We start from the raw sequence: 14739 nt of genomic DNA, 5'->3' as shown, positions 1-14739 counted from the left end.
GCCCCAGATTTCCTCATTAATTTAAAACTCTTCTAGGACAATAGTTCCTCAGTATTCCCAGAATCTTACCAACAGGGGCCACAAGGTTCTTGGTGTACACAAGCAATAACACTATTTCATACTATGTACTAAAAAGTATCCACCTTGGAATATAAACAGGAATCTGAAAGACTTTCTTCTTGTCTCAGGAAAAAACCTAAACCACACACCCAGCTGTTCTTCAACAGTTTACTACCTACAGCTACTCCAGAACAACGACTTACCAGTTAAAGCCCTTCAGTGACAAAAAATAGGAACTCATTCTGCTTAACTTCAGCAGAAAACAATATTTATTGAAAAGGTGAGGAAGCACACAGAAGACCAGAAAACCAGGTTCAAAAGGGGCAGTATCCAAAGTTATTCTGAGAAATCAAAACAGCAAGAACTAACTGATGGTCTCAGTAGAATTCTGGGACAAGAATGGGTTCCAATATTTCCCTGCTGGTTCATGGGAGACTGAAATCGAGATGCAAACTCCTGGAAAAGAGGCTCCCATTTCCCAACAACGGCAGAGTGCTCACCTGTGACTGGTGGAAAGGACACCCTGAAAGACCCACCGCAAGGGTGCACACACACAGGAGGGGTATTTCTTCAGAGAGATCTAAGCCGCTCTTACAAATCTTGCAGAACAGACACTGAACTGGTAAATATAATCAATGTTCATTATGGTGAGTGCTCTTAGGAAGCACCCCTGTTAACAACTGCCAGACCCACTTGCTGGATATGTAAATTCATTTGGAATGAGAACTGAATCCTTTCATTTATTAAAAACTATATTATTTTAGTTATATTGCTAAGAAATAAAGAGACAACACTGATCCTTAGCATTTAATGTGGAGAATATTAGAGGGTGTTATTCCACAAACTATCAAATATAACAAGTTACACTTTAAAATAAAATACCAAAAATTTTTAAAACACTATTCAGTGTTACTCAGGAAAGTCACACTCCATACCCCTTAACCTTCAGAGTATGTTCCTTGCCATTTTCCTGCTATTACTCTAGATACATATTAAAATAAAAAACAACTTTACTCTCTACCAAGACTTTCTTCAGCACCACATCTGGAATGCGACTCCCCATGTAACACAGCTTCCACGGGAAGTGCTTTCTTGATTTATTAAAGTTACAAGGGTTTCTCAATATGATTCCCCATGTTAAATCTTCATAATCAGGCTACCACTTCTGATACAGTTACTGCTCTGTACTCCTGCAACTATTCTCTTGTATATAAAGATTTGTATGACTTACTTCTGAAAGCTTTTGCACATTCATTCCAAATATGATTGGCCTCTCTCTCGTATGACTAATTTGATAAAAGAGTATTTTTAGGACTTCCTGCCTCTATTATCCTCTGAAGTCTCCTGTGGATCAGCTTCTGTGAGAATGATTCTAACATCTACTCCGCTCTGATTTCTCACTTGTGAGTTTTTCGATGTATACGAAGCCCTGAATTCCAGCAGAAGGATTTCCCACATTCAGAGCATTTCCATGGCTTCTCTCCTGTATGAACTCTCTGATGTTCACTGAGAGACGACTTTTGAGTGAAGGCTTTCCCGCATTCACTGCATTTGTGGGGTTTTTCTCCTGAATGAGTCTTCTGGTGTATCTGAAGTGACGCCTTCCTAGGATAGGCTTTCTCACATTCGCTGCATTCATAGGGCTTCTCTGTTGAATGAGTTCTCTGATGTATAATTAGCTGTGATTTCCCACAAAAGGCTCTCTCACAGAAGCTACACTCATAGGGTCTCTCTCCTGTGTGTGCTCTCCGGTGTATAACGAGGTATGACTTGCTGCTGAAGGCTTTCCCACACTCACTGCACCCATAGGGCTTCTCTCCCGCATGAGCTCTCAGATGCGCGGTGAGCTGTTCCTTCCTACCAAAGGCCTTCCCACATTCACTGCACTGATAAGGATTATTTCCTGTGTGAATTCCCTGGTGCACAACAAGTTGTGTCTTCATGCTGAAGGCCTTCCCGCAATCCCTGCACTGATAGGGCTTCTCTCCCGTGTGCATCCTGATGTGAACGAGGAGATACGACTTACTCCTGAAGGCTTTCCCACAGTCACTGCATTTATGGGGTTTCACTCCTGTGTGAGTTCTCTGGTGCACAATGAATGGGGACTTCAGACTAAAGGCTTTCCCACATTCACTGCATTCATAGGGTTTCACTCCTGTATGGCTTCTCTGGTGTAAAATCAGCTGTGATTTCCAGCTGTAGGCTTTCCCACATTCACTGCAACCATAAGGTTTCCCTCCTGAGTGAATTTCCTGATGGACAATGAGCTGTGACCTGAATGAGAAGACTTTCCCACACTCGATACAGGAGTAGGGCTTCTCTCCTGTGTGGACTCTCTGATGAGCATTGAGGTTTGACTTGGCACTGAAGGCTCTCTCACATTTAGTGCATTCGTATGGTCTCTCTCCTGTATGAATTCTGAGATGTACAATGAGCTGTGATTTACAACGAAAAGCTTTCCCACATTCGTTACATACACAGTTTTTTTCTATACTATGAGTTCTTTGATGCTTAAGAAAATATGATTCATCATACCCATGAAACTGATCAGGATTCTGTCTTAGATAGCTTCTGGCTAAAGCTAAGTTTTGTGTCAAGCTTTTTCCAAGTGTATTATATTTAAGGAGACTTTGTCTTGAAGAAATGTGGCTTTTGCTCAGATGAAGCTTTCCAAATGCATTACAAGCATAGCTTCTCTCAACACTTTCGAGTTCATCTTGATTTTTCTGGTACCATTCTTTCCAACCTTCTAGAAAAAAATAAAAAACACCATATATTTAAAATCATAACACAAACCGAATATAGAACTAAAGGGCTTTAGAACTGCCATGTAATGAGTGTTTTTCTTTTGGTCCAGGCCTCTGACACACTGGTTCAAAAGAAATACTTGCCAAGTGCACACACATCACATAACCAAGCATGAGGGCAAGGGGAAGTGAATCAAACCAAAATAAGTCCCTTTACAGAAATGGGTAGCCGATTAGCAGTGATCAAAAATGTTTTTTTAAAAATAGAAGTTTAAAAAATTTAGCCTGCACTTAGAAGCCAATGCCAACTATTTATGCCAATTTTATTATTGCAGGAGTTTACTCATAAAGTTAATTCACAGGATACAGAATAGCTAGGCATGACCTGTAGGTAGGTACAAAGAGACATTAAAAGAGAGACTGAGTGAGCCATAAGGAAAGTAAGGCAAAAGCATTCCAAACAGAAGGAAGAGCAAGTGCAAAGCTCCTGGGGAAGGAACCTGCGTGGCATGGTTAAGGAACAGAACAAAGGCCAGGACAGCTGAGACCCCCTGAGTGAACAGAGTGATTCTGAGTGAACAGAGTGAAGGCAGGAACCAGATTAGGCAAGGCCCCGTACACACTGTCTGTGTGTCAGCACCCGTCAGACACATAGCCTCAGTCACCCCCGTACACGACTGCTGTGCTGGGGGCCTCAGTAGCTGTCCTGCTTTCTCAGGACTGCTTGCTAAACACTTTTCTCCCCAAAGTGGTGGGAAACTGGAGGAAGAAGAGCAATTTCAGAAGTGCCTTCCCATTTCTGCCACTGAGAACGCAGAGTGGGAAAGCCCAGGGGCACTCTCCTGCAAGCATATAAAGCTGGGACCAGAGCACACGAGGAAAGGAGAAGGAGGATGACGATTCTGCTGTTACAACACTGGGAGGAAAAAAGCTTTGATTTTCAGGACAGAAGAGCCTTTCCACAGTTACAATACAGAAGAGAAGCCCAAACTTGGACAACTCAAAAGGGAAGAGTAAGCGGGGTCAGGGAAATAAAAGCAGGGTGATAAAAACCACCTAAGATACAGGTGAGATTAGGCTAGGTTTCAGAATTCTTTTAAGAAAAGAGCCCAAGGGACTTCCCTGGTGGTCCAGTGGTTAAGAATCTGCACGTACACTGCAGGGAGCATGGGTTCCATCCCTGGTCGGGGAACTAAGATCCCACGTGCTGTGCGGTGTGGCCAAAAAAAGAAAAAGAAAAGTGCCCAAGAAAGTAACAGATGTAATTTCCAAGTGACTGGTGTGAGAAGAGAGAAGGAAGCAATGAAATCTCCTAAAACAGTCAAGGGGAGAGAATGAAATGAAAAACTATGGGTAAAGTCAAGGGACTTAACTGCAGAGGCAAGAGAGAAAACAAGGCCCATGACTACGGGAAGGAAGGCAGAGAAAAAAGGTGCCAGAAGGAAGGAAACTAACCCAGAAAGCAACCTTTCAGAGCCACGGGAGGAAACCGAGGGCCCCATCCTTACCTGAGGACTCACGGGCTCATCCCGAGTCCACCCGGTGGTTCAAGGACTTCAAAGAACAGTTCGCGCACACAACACTCCCTGAGTGCCAGCCCCGGTTCACTCCAGACCTCCCCTCTCCATGGTTTCTGCTCACCCACCTGGACAGCTCTGACGGGAAACTTCCGCGTTTATTATCCATGGCTCTTCTCCTTGCTCCAACTTGAAGACTAAATCAGGTTTGGTACCATGATACCCTGTTAAGGGAAAATCACAAAGGATGTGGGCCAAACTGCTGGGGACTAGAAAAGGAAGCTAGGAGCTCAGAAAGGAAGCAGCTCGTTTGCACTTGCAGAAAGATTACAATGAGGGGGTGAAGACAGAATAGGGACTAAGAACGTATGACCTCCAGAGCTCAAGTCCATAATCATTAATTACTTCAGAGACCCCGGGATAGAACAACAAAAGAAAAAGCAGTGGCAACTTATGACTCACGACCTGAGCCGAAAAGAGAAGCTGTACTTACCCACAGACACCAGGTTACTATAGTTTTCCAGAGTCACATCCCGGTACAGGTGCTTCTGCGCAGAATCCAATAACTGCCATTCTTCCCAGGTGAACTCCATAGATATATCCTTGAATGACGACAATCCCTGTAACAATACACACACCATTCCACAGGCTGCAATTATACTGGGAGACATGGAAAAGATGTAGAGGACCCAGGAAAGGAGAATGTCCCTCCACAGACTGCATCCTGAACCCACCACTTGCTTTGAGAGAGAATTAAAAAATAATAATAATAAGTGAGCCTCCGTGTGCTAGATACTCTTTTGGGTCCTGAAGACTTCAGGATGAGTGAAGCCCACTCTGGCCTTCAGAAGCTTTTAGTCTTGTAGAGGGAAATGAACAGCTATGCATGCAGACAAAATAAGGTGTTTCCAGTCTGATAAGAACCTATTCAGGGAGACCTTGCACGGGGTGGTGAGCACGACTCGAACTACAGGCACCAGACACACAAGGTCTGACCCTCCGGAAGTGCCTGCCATCTGGCCGGCTGCTCAGCCCACCTGAGTCTCAGTGGGAGCGAGCACATGAAGAAAACATTCCAGGGACTTCCCTGGTGGTGCAGTGGTTAGGAATCTCCCTGCCAATGCAGGGGACACAGGTTCGAGCCCTGGTCCGGGAAGATCCCACATGCTGCAGAGCAGCTAAGCCTGTGCGCCACAACAACCGAACCTGCACTCTAGAGCCCACGAGCCACAACTACTGAGCCCGCATGCCACAACTACTGAAGCCAGTGCACTCTAGGGCCCGCGTGCTGCAACCACCGAGCCCACATGCCACAACTGAAGCCGCGCTCCTAGAGCCTGTGCTCTGCAACGAGAGAAGCCACCACAATGAAAAGCTTGTGCACCGCAACGAAGACCCAACGCAGCCAAAAATAAATAAATTTTTTAAAAAAAGAAAGAAAGAAAAGAAAACGTGTCAAATAGGTGACTTCCCAGTCTTCTTCCAAGAAAATAAGTGGTCCACAACCGAGTCAACCAGGGGACACCCAGCACAGACTGTGAACCTAAAGCCCAGGTCGCGGAGCCACAGGCCACAAACCAGTGCAGGGGGGTCTGCTCCCCGAGGTGCGCGGGTCCTACCAGGTGGCCCTGCGGCAGTGTCAGCCGTGCAGCCTGCATGACTGGTGCTTGATGCCTCTGAGAACTACCCAGTGTACTCACAATAAATTCCTCTCACAGGACCAAAAGATAGCAGCAAGCCACAGACCCTCAGGGGATCATTCAATAAGTGCTTATTAGGCACCAACTGTGGACACAGTCCCTGTCCTCAGTGGGTTTCCATTCCTGCAGGGGAGATGCCAGTAAACACACAGCCACCTAGCACGCAAGCGGTGACAGTGCTCTGACAGGCCTCCAGCAGCTTCATGGGAGAGAGGCGGGGAGGAAGACACAGGCGCTATCTCAGAGGGGTCATCAGGAGCCCCCTGCTGAGGCGACATTTGGGCAGAAACACAAGCAGTGTGAGAACGAGCTCTGAGATTTCTTCGGGAAGAGCCTTCCACGCAGCATGAAAACAAAGGCACAGGCCTGCAGGGCTCAAGGACGTGGTAAGGACTTGGATTTCATTCCACAGGAGGAGAAGCCCCCGGAAGGCCTTGGACAGGGTGGTGCGCTCTGACCCCCACCTGAGACCATTCTGACTGCCACGGAGAGGGCAGGGGTCCTAGTTCCAGTGAAAGATGAAGGTCCCTGGGGCTGGAGTAAGAGCACTGGGGTAAGGAGCCGTGGTTGGGTCCCAGGCATCCAGTGAAGCCAGAAGCAGAGACGCCCCGGTGGAGACGACAGCGCAGAGAGAGAGAGAAGGACGTCGAGGAGAAGGCAAGGATCTGGCCAAGCAAACGGAAGACACTGCCCTCTACAGGTTGGGAAGCCTGCAGGACGAGAAAGGGAGGGATGGGGGCTGAAGACAAGGAAGCAGCAGCTAGAGGAGCCCCGACTGACGCCCTAACAGGCTCCTCCCCAAGAGCGCTGCCTGCAGCGAGGGGGACCCCGGGGAAGACACAGTGAGTGCAACTCTGGGGGAGCCTCAGAGGCCAGTGGAAATACAGGGTAGAGCCCTGTCACAGGCTCCAAGCGATCCCTGTCGTGCTGGGGACTGACCGCCAGATGACAGGAGCTTCCCATCCCAACCCACGAGGAACTCCCACAGGGACAAAAAGTGAAGTGGGAATAAAGAGAAGAGCCTCCCATCTCCCACAGCCTGAGTCGGGGAAGAAGAGGGGTTGGAGTGTAGCCTGGACTTTCCAACGCCTCGAAGTTAACTGACATCCAAATACTTGGCTCTTGCCAAGATGACTGCCAGGGCCGGGGAGGGACAGCTGACAGGGCACGTCTGAGGTCGTGATGGAGAAAAATGAAGCCATGACATCAAGCCCAGGGCATTCATGCAGGGGGGAGGAGAAACAGGAAGCAAGGCCTGAGGCAGATGCCACAAGAGCAAACACAGACCAAAGAGACAGGATGGAAGAAGAAAGGGGTAGAGCAGAGAGTGTATTTTATTTTAAGCCTTTTGCTATTTTTAAGCTTGATAAGAATAAAAACAAAATACAAAGGAAATACTACAAAAAAATTTAATTGGGCAAGCATAATCAAGAAATAAGGAGACTTCCCTGGTGGTCCAGTGGTAAAGAATCCGCCTTCCAATACAGGGGAAGTGGGTTCGACCCTTGATCGGGGAACTAAGATCCCACATGCTGTGGGACAATTAAGCCCGAGCTCCGCAACTACAGAGCCCGCGTGCCCTGAAGCCCTCGCACCACAACTAGAGAGAAGCCCGGGAGCTTCCCTGCTGGCACAGTGGTTAAGAATCCGCCTGCCAGTGCAGGGGACACGGGTTCGAGCCCTGGTCGGAGAAGATCCCACATGCCACGAAGCAACTAAGCCCGTGTGCCACACCTGCTGAGCCTGCGCTCTAGAGCCCGTGAGCCACAACTACTGAGCCCGTGTGCCACAACTACTGAAGCCCGTGTGCCTAGAGCCTATGCTCTGCAGCAAGAGAAGCCACCACAATGAGAAGCCCACGCACTGCAATGAAGAATAGTCCCTGCTCCCCGCAACTAAAGAAAAGCCCTTGTGCAGCAGTGAAGACCCAACGCAGCCAAAAATGAATAAATAAATAAAATTAAAAAAAAAAAAGAGAAGCCCGCGTGCCACAAGGAAGAGCCTGCCCCACAATGAAAGATGCCGCAGCTAAGACCTAAAGCACCCAAAAAGATAAAGAAAATAAATAAATTTTAAAAAAAGAAAAGAAAGAAAAGAGGGAATGACCAAGACAGGGTGCATAACTCTAAGATAGAAAAGGGATTTTAAAATTCATAAACGATCACTATACACAAGCAGTTCTGCTATAATGTGATGTTACCAAAAAAAAAAAAAAAAATCACCACTATGCAAAGTCTCCGGCTTATGGGAAGAGCAGGGTTGGGGTGTGACACCTTTGTAGCACACATGAAAAAAGAAAATCAGGAACCTTAATAAAAACAGTAGCAGTTTTATACATGTTTGATTTGAGAAATACTACCATAAATATGGCACTGTACCTTGAAAAACGCCTGACGTTTGGGTGTCAGAAGGGCCGTAGGTTAGTATAAAGTGGTGAAAAGAGGCTTGCCTGAAATCAGTCAGAAAGCTCACATTGTTCCCTAAGATATCAATCATGTTGAAACAAATTTACATCCTTAAAGCAAACATGATAGCAGAACTGACTGTATTTACAAATTTCTTCCAGTAAATTTGAAAACTTAGAAGAAATGGAAAATTTCCTAGGAAAATAAAAGTAACCAAAATTTGCCCAGAAAGAATTAGGAAGACCAGACTGACTAGCCCATGGTCATAAAATAAACTGAAACAGTAATCAAAGGTATACCCTCTCCATAAACACAACAGTCCCACACTATCTTGAAAAGTAAGTTCTATCAGCATCCAAGGAACAGAAAATTTCTCCCATATCTAACCTGATGTAGAGCCAGGAAATGATAGGAAACCCATCACACAAAACCTGTATAACCCTACAGAGCAGGCAAGGACCGCACAAACTGTAGTCCAATCTCATTTATTAAAAATACCTAGATAAAGACACTAATAGAGTAAAACAAATCCTGTACATATATACATAGCAAACTATGAATGAAGTTTATCCAGAAATTTAAAGGACAGTCCAAACTTTAAAAAAACAAAACACAACCGTATCAAAGAAATAAGTAATGTTAGTACATTAATGGAGGACAATCATCTCAATAGATGAAATAAAGTACTATGAGGAAATTTAACGCTTTTAAAAATCGGAATTCAGTTTGTTACAGGTAAAAGTAATTTCCCTAAGCCTATAAAAAAAATCATACTTTGTGTGAAACTAAAATCAGGAACAAGACACGGACGCTCACATCAACTCTGCTAGTCAGCACTGTCCCAGAGGACCCAGCACAGCAGGAACAAAGCAAAATGCCAGCGATAAACACTAAGCAAGGAGAAGAAACTACTGTCATTATTTACAAACATCTGATTTTCTGACTAAAAAACCTAACAGAAACAGCTGGCATAACATGAGAACCGATAAGAAACATCAGCAGGGTGGCAGTTAAAAAAAAAAAATCAACATGTAACAGCTCTTTCATACATCAACAGTAACCAACTTGAAAATGTAATAAGAACCACAACAAATCTAGAAAGTACTCAGGAATAAAGCTTAAAAATAGAGAAAAACAACGAAAAATACACATGTGATAAAATACATAAATGCAGAGGCAAAGAAAACACAATAGCCCAGATATGGAAGCAACGTAAGTGTCCAGTGATAGATACAGAATATGTGCTACACAAGCACACACACACACACACACACACACACACACACACACACACACATACACACGAACATTACTCAGCCATTAAGGAAAACCCAAAATCTTGCCATCTGTGACAACTAGAACTAGAGGGTATTATGCTAAGTGAAATAAATCAGACAGAAATACAAATACCATATGACCTCACTTATATGTGGAATCTAAAAAATTAAATGAACAAATAAACAAAACAAAAACAGACTCATAGACACAGAGAGCAAAAGGGTGGTTGCCAGAGGTAGAAGGGTGAGTGAAATAGGTAAAGGGGATTAAGAGGTACAAACCTTCATTTATAAAATAAATTAGCCACGGGGATGCAGCATAAGGAATATGGTCAATAATACTGTAATAACTTTGTACTGGGACAATTACCAGCCTTGGGGCAGTGATCATTTCATAATGTATGTAAATGTCAAATCAGTATGTAGTACACCTGAAGCTACCATAATATTGTATATCAACTAAATTTCAAACATTTTTATATTTTTTAAAAAAAGAAAAAAAAGACAGAGGCCTGAGTAGTCGAGTAACATTTATGATATGTACACTCAATGTGGTATAAAGATATTAATTTTCAACAAATTAATTTATAAATTCAATGAATTCTCAATCAAAATGCTAAGAAGATATTTCTTTTCTAACACTTATTCACAATAAATAAAATCATACGTTTGGACTACCGCTGCTACAACTAAAAAATTAATGGTAAAGTACAATCCTCATGAACATCAGAGACCCACGGAAGCAAGGAGGACTAAATGCACCAAATTTCAGAGAGAGGAGAGCTCTTTCCAGGTGAGCTAAGAGCTGGCTGGCTGTTTACTTCGCCAAGGGCATTTGTCCAGCCTGAGAACAGGTGGGACGGGGTCAGCTGAGACAGAGGACGACACCAGGAGAAAGAGAAACCAGTGGAGCCTTCGATGTCCCCCTGGACAGCAGGCTGTCCCCCTGGGGCATTTTCTGAGTGCGGTCAGTACAGGAACTGGGCGGGAATGGCAGACTGACTCTCCCATAGTCTCAAGGCACTTAGGACACAAAGTACTGCGAGGGAGGAGCCTGCGATCGGCACACCCCGCTGAAAATACAGGTGAACCGAGTCGAACTAAAGCAGCACCCCAGCCCCAAACCAGCTCAATGTCTGTTTAGATGAGGTGATCAGTCACTCCCCAACTGCACAACAGAGGAGAGGGGAAAGAGGCTCTGGTAGAAAGTAACATTGAACTTCAGTCTCTGTGGCTGTTCCCTTTATACCAATTCATGTACACACACACACAAGTAAAGAGAGAATGACAGAGCTAATCTGGGGAATCTGGGTGAAGGGTGTGTTTTTTTTTTTTAATACAATACAGATTATTTTATACTATTCTTGTAACTTCTCTAGTTTGGAAATTATTTCAAAATAAAACATAAAATGTAATAAACTTTAGGGCTTTCCAGATGATCCTTTGCCTACTGAAAGGGCCCTACACAATCTGGCCTTGCTCTCGCACGCTCCCTCCCCATTCCTGCCGCAGGCCTTCTTTCCACTAGACAGGGCACCTGCTGGTTCTCACCTTAAGGCCACTGACTTAGCTGCTTCCGGTTCTGTGCCCCCATACTCCCATGATTATCCAGCTGTCATTCAGATTCTGCTTAAATGCTGCCTCAAGACAAGGTTGCCAGTCTGAAGTAGCCACCCAGCCTCTCAGTGCATGAGCATTCACAACTTTGTTCATGGTGTTCCCCTGGTATGTCTTACCGTCTCCCATACCCTTCATGGGGTCATGGGCCCTGTCAGTCTTGTTCACCCCTGCATGCCCTAGAAAATTACCTGGCATAATAGTCAATAAAGGCTTGCTAAACACGTGCACTCAAAAACAAGGAAATACTGTCTACATTTGTTCAAGTCTTTTAGGTCTTAAGAGGCAATAAGAGCACAGGCTCTGAAGACACTCTGCATGGGTCTGAATCTCAGCTCTGCCACCCTCGTGTCCTTGTTTCCCTTACTAGTTTGGGACCTGGCAGGCTCCCCAGTTTCCTCAGCTGTAAAATGGGGACATACTTGCCTCACAGGGCCGTGAGGTGCTAATGACATCACACACACAAAGTGGCTAGGCCAAGAGTGGTGCCTATTAATATTATTCAACAGTTGTGAAGTCTTCTTTTTTCAGGTCCTGTACCCTTATGGTCACTTATTTTATCTTTTCCAATTGCTATTGCAAATACGTTTTCTCTCGTTGTACTCTCTGTATAGTTATTGTTTAAAAGCAAAAAGTTCATTGATTTTGAGGTTAACTGTACCCCTCCGGCCGCCCCGGTGAAATCCCTTCTCCCCTGACACCCAAACTCTTCCTGTCACACTTGATCACCTAAAAAAGTGTCTATACTATTACTAATCGCTTCTCTACATCCTGCTGCCCACAGTCGCACGCAATCCCTTCGCCTCTCAGGAACTGACCACCTGCACCACCCCCGACATTCTCTCTGCTCTGGAAAAGCTGCTTAAGACCCACATTCTGAAGTCCAGGCGGCACCTTTCGGCCTCATGAAATACTTCTGAGGCATTTCGTATCATGGCTTCTAGGAAGCTCTCTTCTCAAATTTGCAGCGGAAGAAACCACTCTCCAAATGTTCTGTCACCTCCCTTGCACCCCAGCCCTTCGGCACCGCCGTCCTGGTTGCCCCCGAGTCCTCTACTGGTCCCTCCTGGGGCTCTACTCGTCGTACCCTGCGCTCCCCCGAACACAGGCGCCTTTAATCTGCACATGTTAGTTGAAAACCCCTACCCAAGCCTACAGACCCGACGACAGGCACTGCGCTTCGAACACCTACAAGCCCGCTCGGCCCCCGGATACCTCTTCCAACAGTGTTCTCCAGGCCGGAAACACGAGCAGCGCGCCAACGGCTCGGTCCACTGGCCCTCTCCCCTCGCGACGCGGATCCTTCCGGCTCTGAGCCCTCGAACCCGCCCGCCACCCTGCCCAGCGACCACCCTCCACAAGGGACCGCAGCTCCTCGAAAGCAAGAAACGTACGTAATTCTTCGCACTGCCAGCGCCAGTCTCAGCGTCAGCACACAAAGACACTCGGTGTATGAGCATCTCAACAAGTGAATGAACAAAGAGGAGGTTAATTTCCCTGATGGGGCCCGAAAGGGCTGGACACGAAGACAACTCCGTACTTGTGTGTGAGAAACCTGAAACGACAGAGGATCACTTCATTCACGAGGACCCTCGCTGCCCTCAGAATTCAGGGGCCGCTGTAGACCATAAAACAGGGTACCTGCCGAAGGACAGGGCACCGGACACAAAATGCCCGAAGACGAGGAACGTTCCTGGAGACCCAGGCGGACGGCGGCGAACACGCGAGTTCAGGCCCTGGCGTGGCCGTCACGGGATGAACACGGCTACGCTCACGGCCCAGTCAGCTTGCGCAAGGGAGAAAGTCCCGACTCACCCAACACGAAGCTGTCCGGGACCTGCTGGCCATCCCGCGCTGTTTCGTGCAGGGTCTCCCGGCTGCTCCCACCCCGCCCACCCAGCAGGGGCTTCGCGCCCCACGGAGGGAGGGTCCGCGGGCACCAGGCACCTGCCCGTCGGGGCTGAGTCCCTCGCAGGGACGCGGGCTCCGGGACCGGGCGGAGGGAACCGGGGCGATGAGTTTGTACCGTTCCGCAGCCGTGAGGCGGGAGGGACCGAGGCCGGGCTGGCCGCCTCCACGCCCGGATCGACCGTGGGGGTTCAGGCGGCCAAGAGCCTGGTGCGCACAAGACGTTCCGGGCCAGGGTACCTTCGCGTCTCCGCCAGCTCCGCGGCCAAGGAAACAGTATGTCCCCGGCCCGCCTCTGTGCACAGTCGCCCCGCAGGCTGCAGCCCGCTAGGCGCGTACTCCGCTGAGGCGGGGGTGCGGCGCACGCGGAAGTACGTCACGCGACCAGGAGCGGCCGGCAGAAAACGACATCTCCCAGAACACTCTGCGGAGGAGGCGGAGGGCCTGGGGAGAGCGGCGGAGGCTGACGGGGAAGGCGGGCTGGCTGGCTTTGCAAGAGCCCGGTGTTCCTCCCTGCCAGCGCCGTCCCGGGCAGAGTCCCTCTCCGTGCAGGGGCTGGCGCTCGGGTTTGGACGCCACACCGGGTAGAGTTCCGACCGGAGGGCACAGCGGAGAAGAACACCGTGTGAGGCTGCAAGCTGCAGTGCACAGGGTTATAAAACAGTTGTGAATATCGGTAGATGAAAAGAGAGATAGAAGTACATCACTAATGGGAGACATGAACATGCTAACTCTCCGTCCGAGACAGAGCAAACAATAGCCGACTGAAAAAAAACGCACAACCTAAACGTTGAGACTTAATGTTTTATTTTATGGCCAAAACTGAGGACTTAATCTTGGGACACAGCATCTTAGCTCTGAGGGGCTGCTCCAAAGAGGCAAATGGGGAAGCCAGGATATTATAGGAGTTTTTGCAACAAAGAGCAGGTAGTCGGAACATCAAAAGATTACTGTTGATTAAAGAAAACCACACATCTCAAGTTAAGGAATTCAGGGCTTTTTCTTGTTGTTGTTGTTACTTTTACCATAAGGAAGAGATTTATTTATTTATTTGTTTTGGTAACTTTTACCATTAGGAAGAGATTTTTTTATTTTTATTTTTTTAATTTTTATTTTATTTTTGAATTTTACTTTATTTTTTTATACAGCAGGTTCTTATTAGTCATCCATTTTATACATATTAGTGTATACATGTCAATCACAATCTCCCAATTCATCATACCACCACCACCACTTTCCCCTCTTGGTGTCCATACGTTTGTTCGCTACATCTGTGTCTCAATTTCTGCCCTAAAACCGGTTCGTCTGTACCATTTTTCTAGGTTCCACATATATGCGTTAATATACGATATTTGTTTATCGCTTTCTGACTTACTTCACTCTGTATGACAGTCTCTAGATCCATCCACGTCTCTACAAATGACCCAATTTCGTTCCTTTTTATGGCTGAGTAATATTCCATTGTATATATGTACCACATCTTTACCCATTCGTCTGTCGATGGGCAT

At 46.6% G+C, this 14739-nt stretch overlaps 1 protein-coding gene across 2 annotated transcripts; it reads right to left on the bottom strand.

The window, feature by feature from the left end:
• Nucleotides 1-854: 854 nt before the first annotated feature.
• On the bottom strand, nucleotides 855-13576 carry ZNF26 (zinc finger protein 26). Of its 2 annotated transcripts, none has more exons than XM_079942414.1 (4): nucleotides 13472-13576; nucleotides 4818-4944; nucleotides 4453-4548; nucleotides 855-2809 (listed from the first exon to the last, which is right to left on the bottom strand). In XM_079942414.1, the coding sequence occupies exons 2-4, from the start codon at nucleotides 4915-4917 to the stop codon at nucleotides 1458-1460; spliced, it is 1548 nt and encodes a 515-aa protein (XP_079798540.1). In that variant the 5' UTR covers nucleotides 4918-4944; nucleotides 13472-13576; the 3' UTR covers nucleotides 855-1457. The 2 variants fall into 2 exon arrangements, with proteins under 2 accessions (XP_079798540.1, XP_079798539.1); XM_079942413.1 differs by having other exon boundaries at nucleotides 13139-13564.
• Nucleotides 13577-14739: the final 1163 nt, after the last annotated feature.

The sequence above is a fragment of the Stenella coeruleoalba genome (assembly GCF_951394435.1).
Source record: "Stenella coeruleoalba genome assembly, chromosome: 14".
Taxonomy (NCBI): Eukaryota; Metazoa; Chordata; class Mammalia; order Artiodactyla; family Delphinidae; genus Stenella; species Stenella coeruleoalba.
Note: the sequence above shows the minus strand (reverse complement) of the source record. Positions and strands in the feature narration are given on the sequence as shown.

Coding starts and splice junctions, on each gene's coding strand:
- ZNF26 (XM_079942413.1), bottom strand. CDS start 13,171: ATGGCCAGCAGGTCCCGGACAGCTTCGTGTTGG. Junction 4,945..13,138: donor CCCGGACAGCTTCGTGTTGG/GTGAGTCGGGAC, acceptor GTATTGTTACAG/GGATTGTCGTCATTCAAGGA. Junction 2,810..4,452: donor TTCCCGTCAGAGCTGTCCAG/GTGGGTGAGCAG, acceptor ATTTTTTTCTAG/AAGGTTGGAAAGAATGGTAC.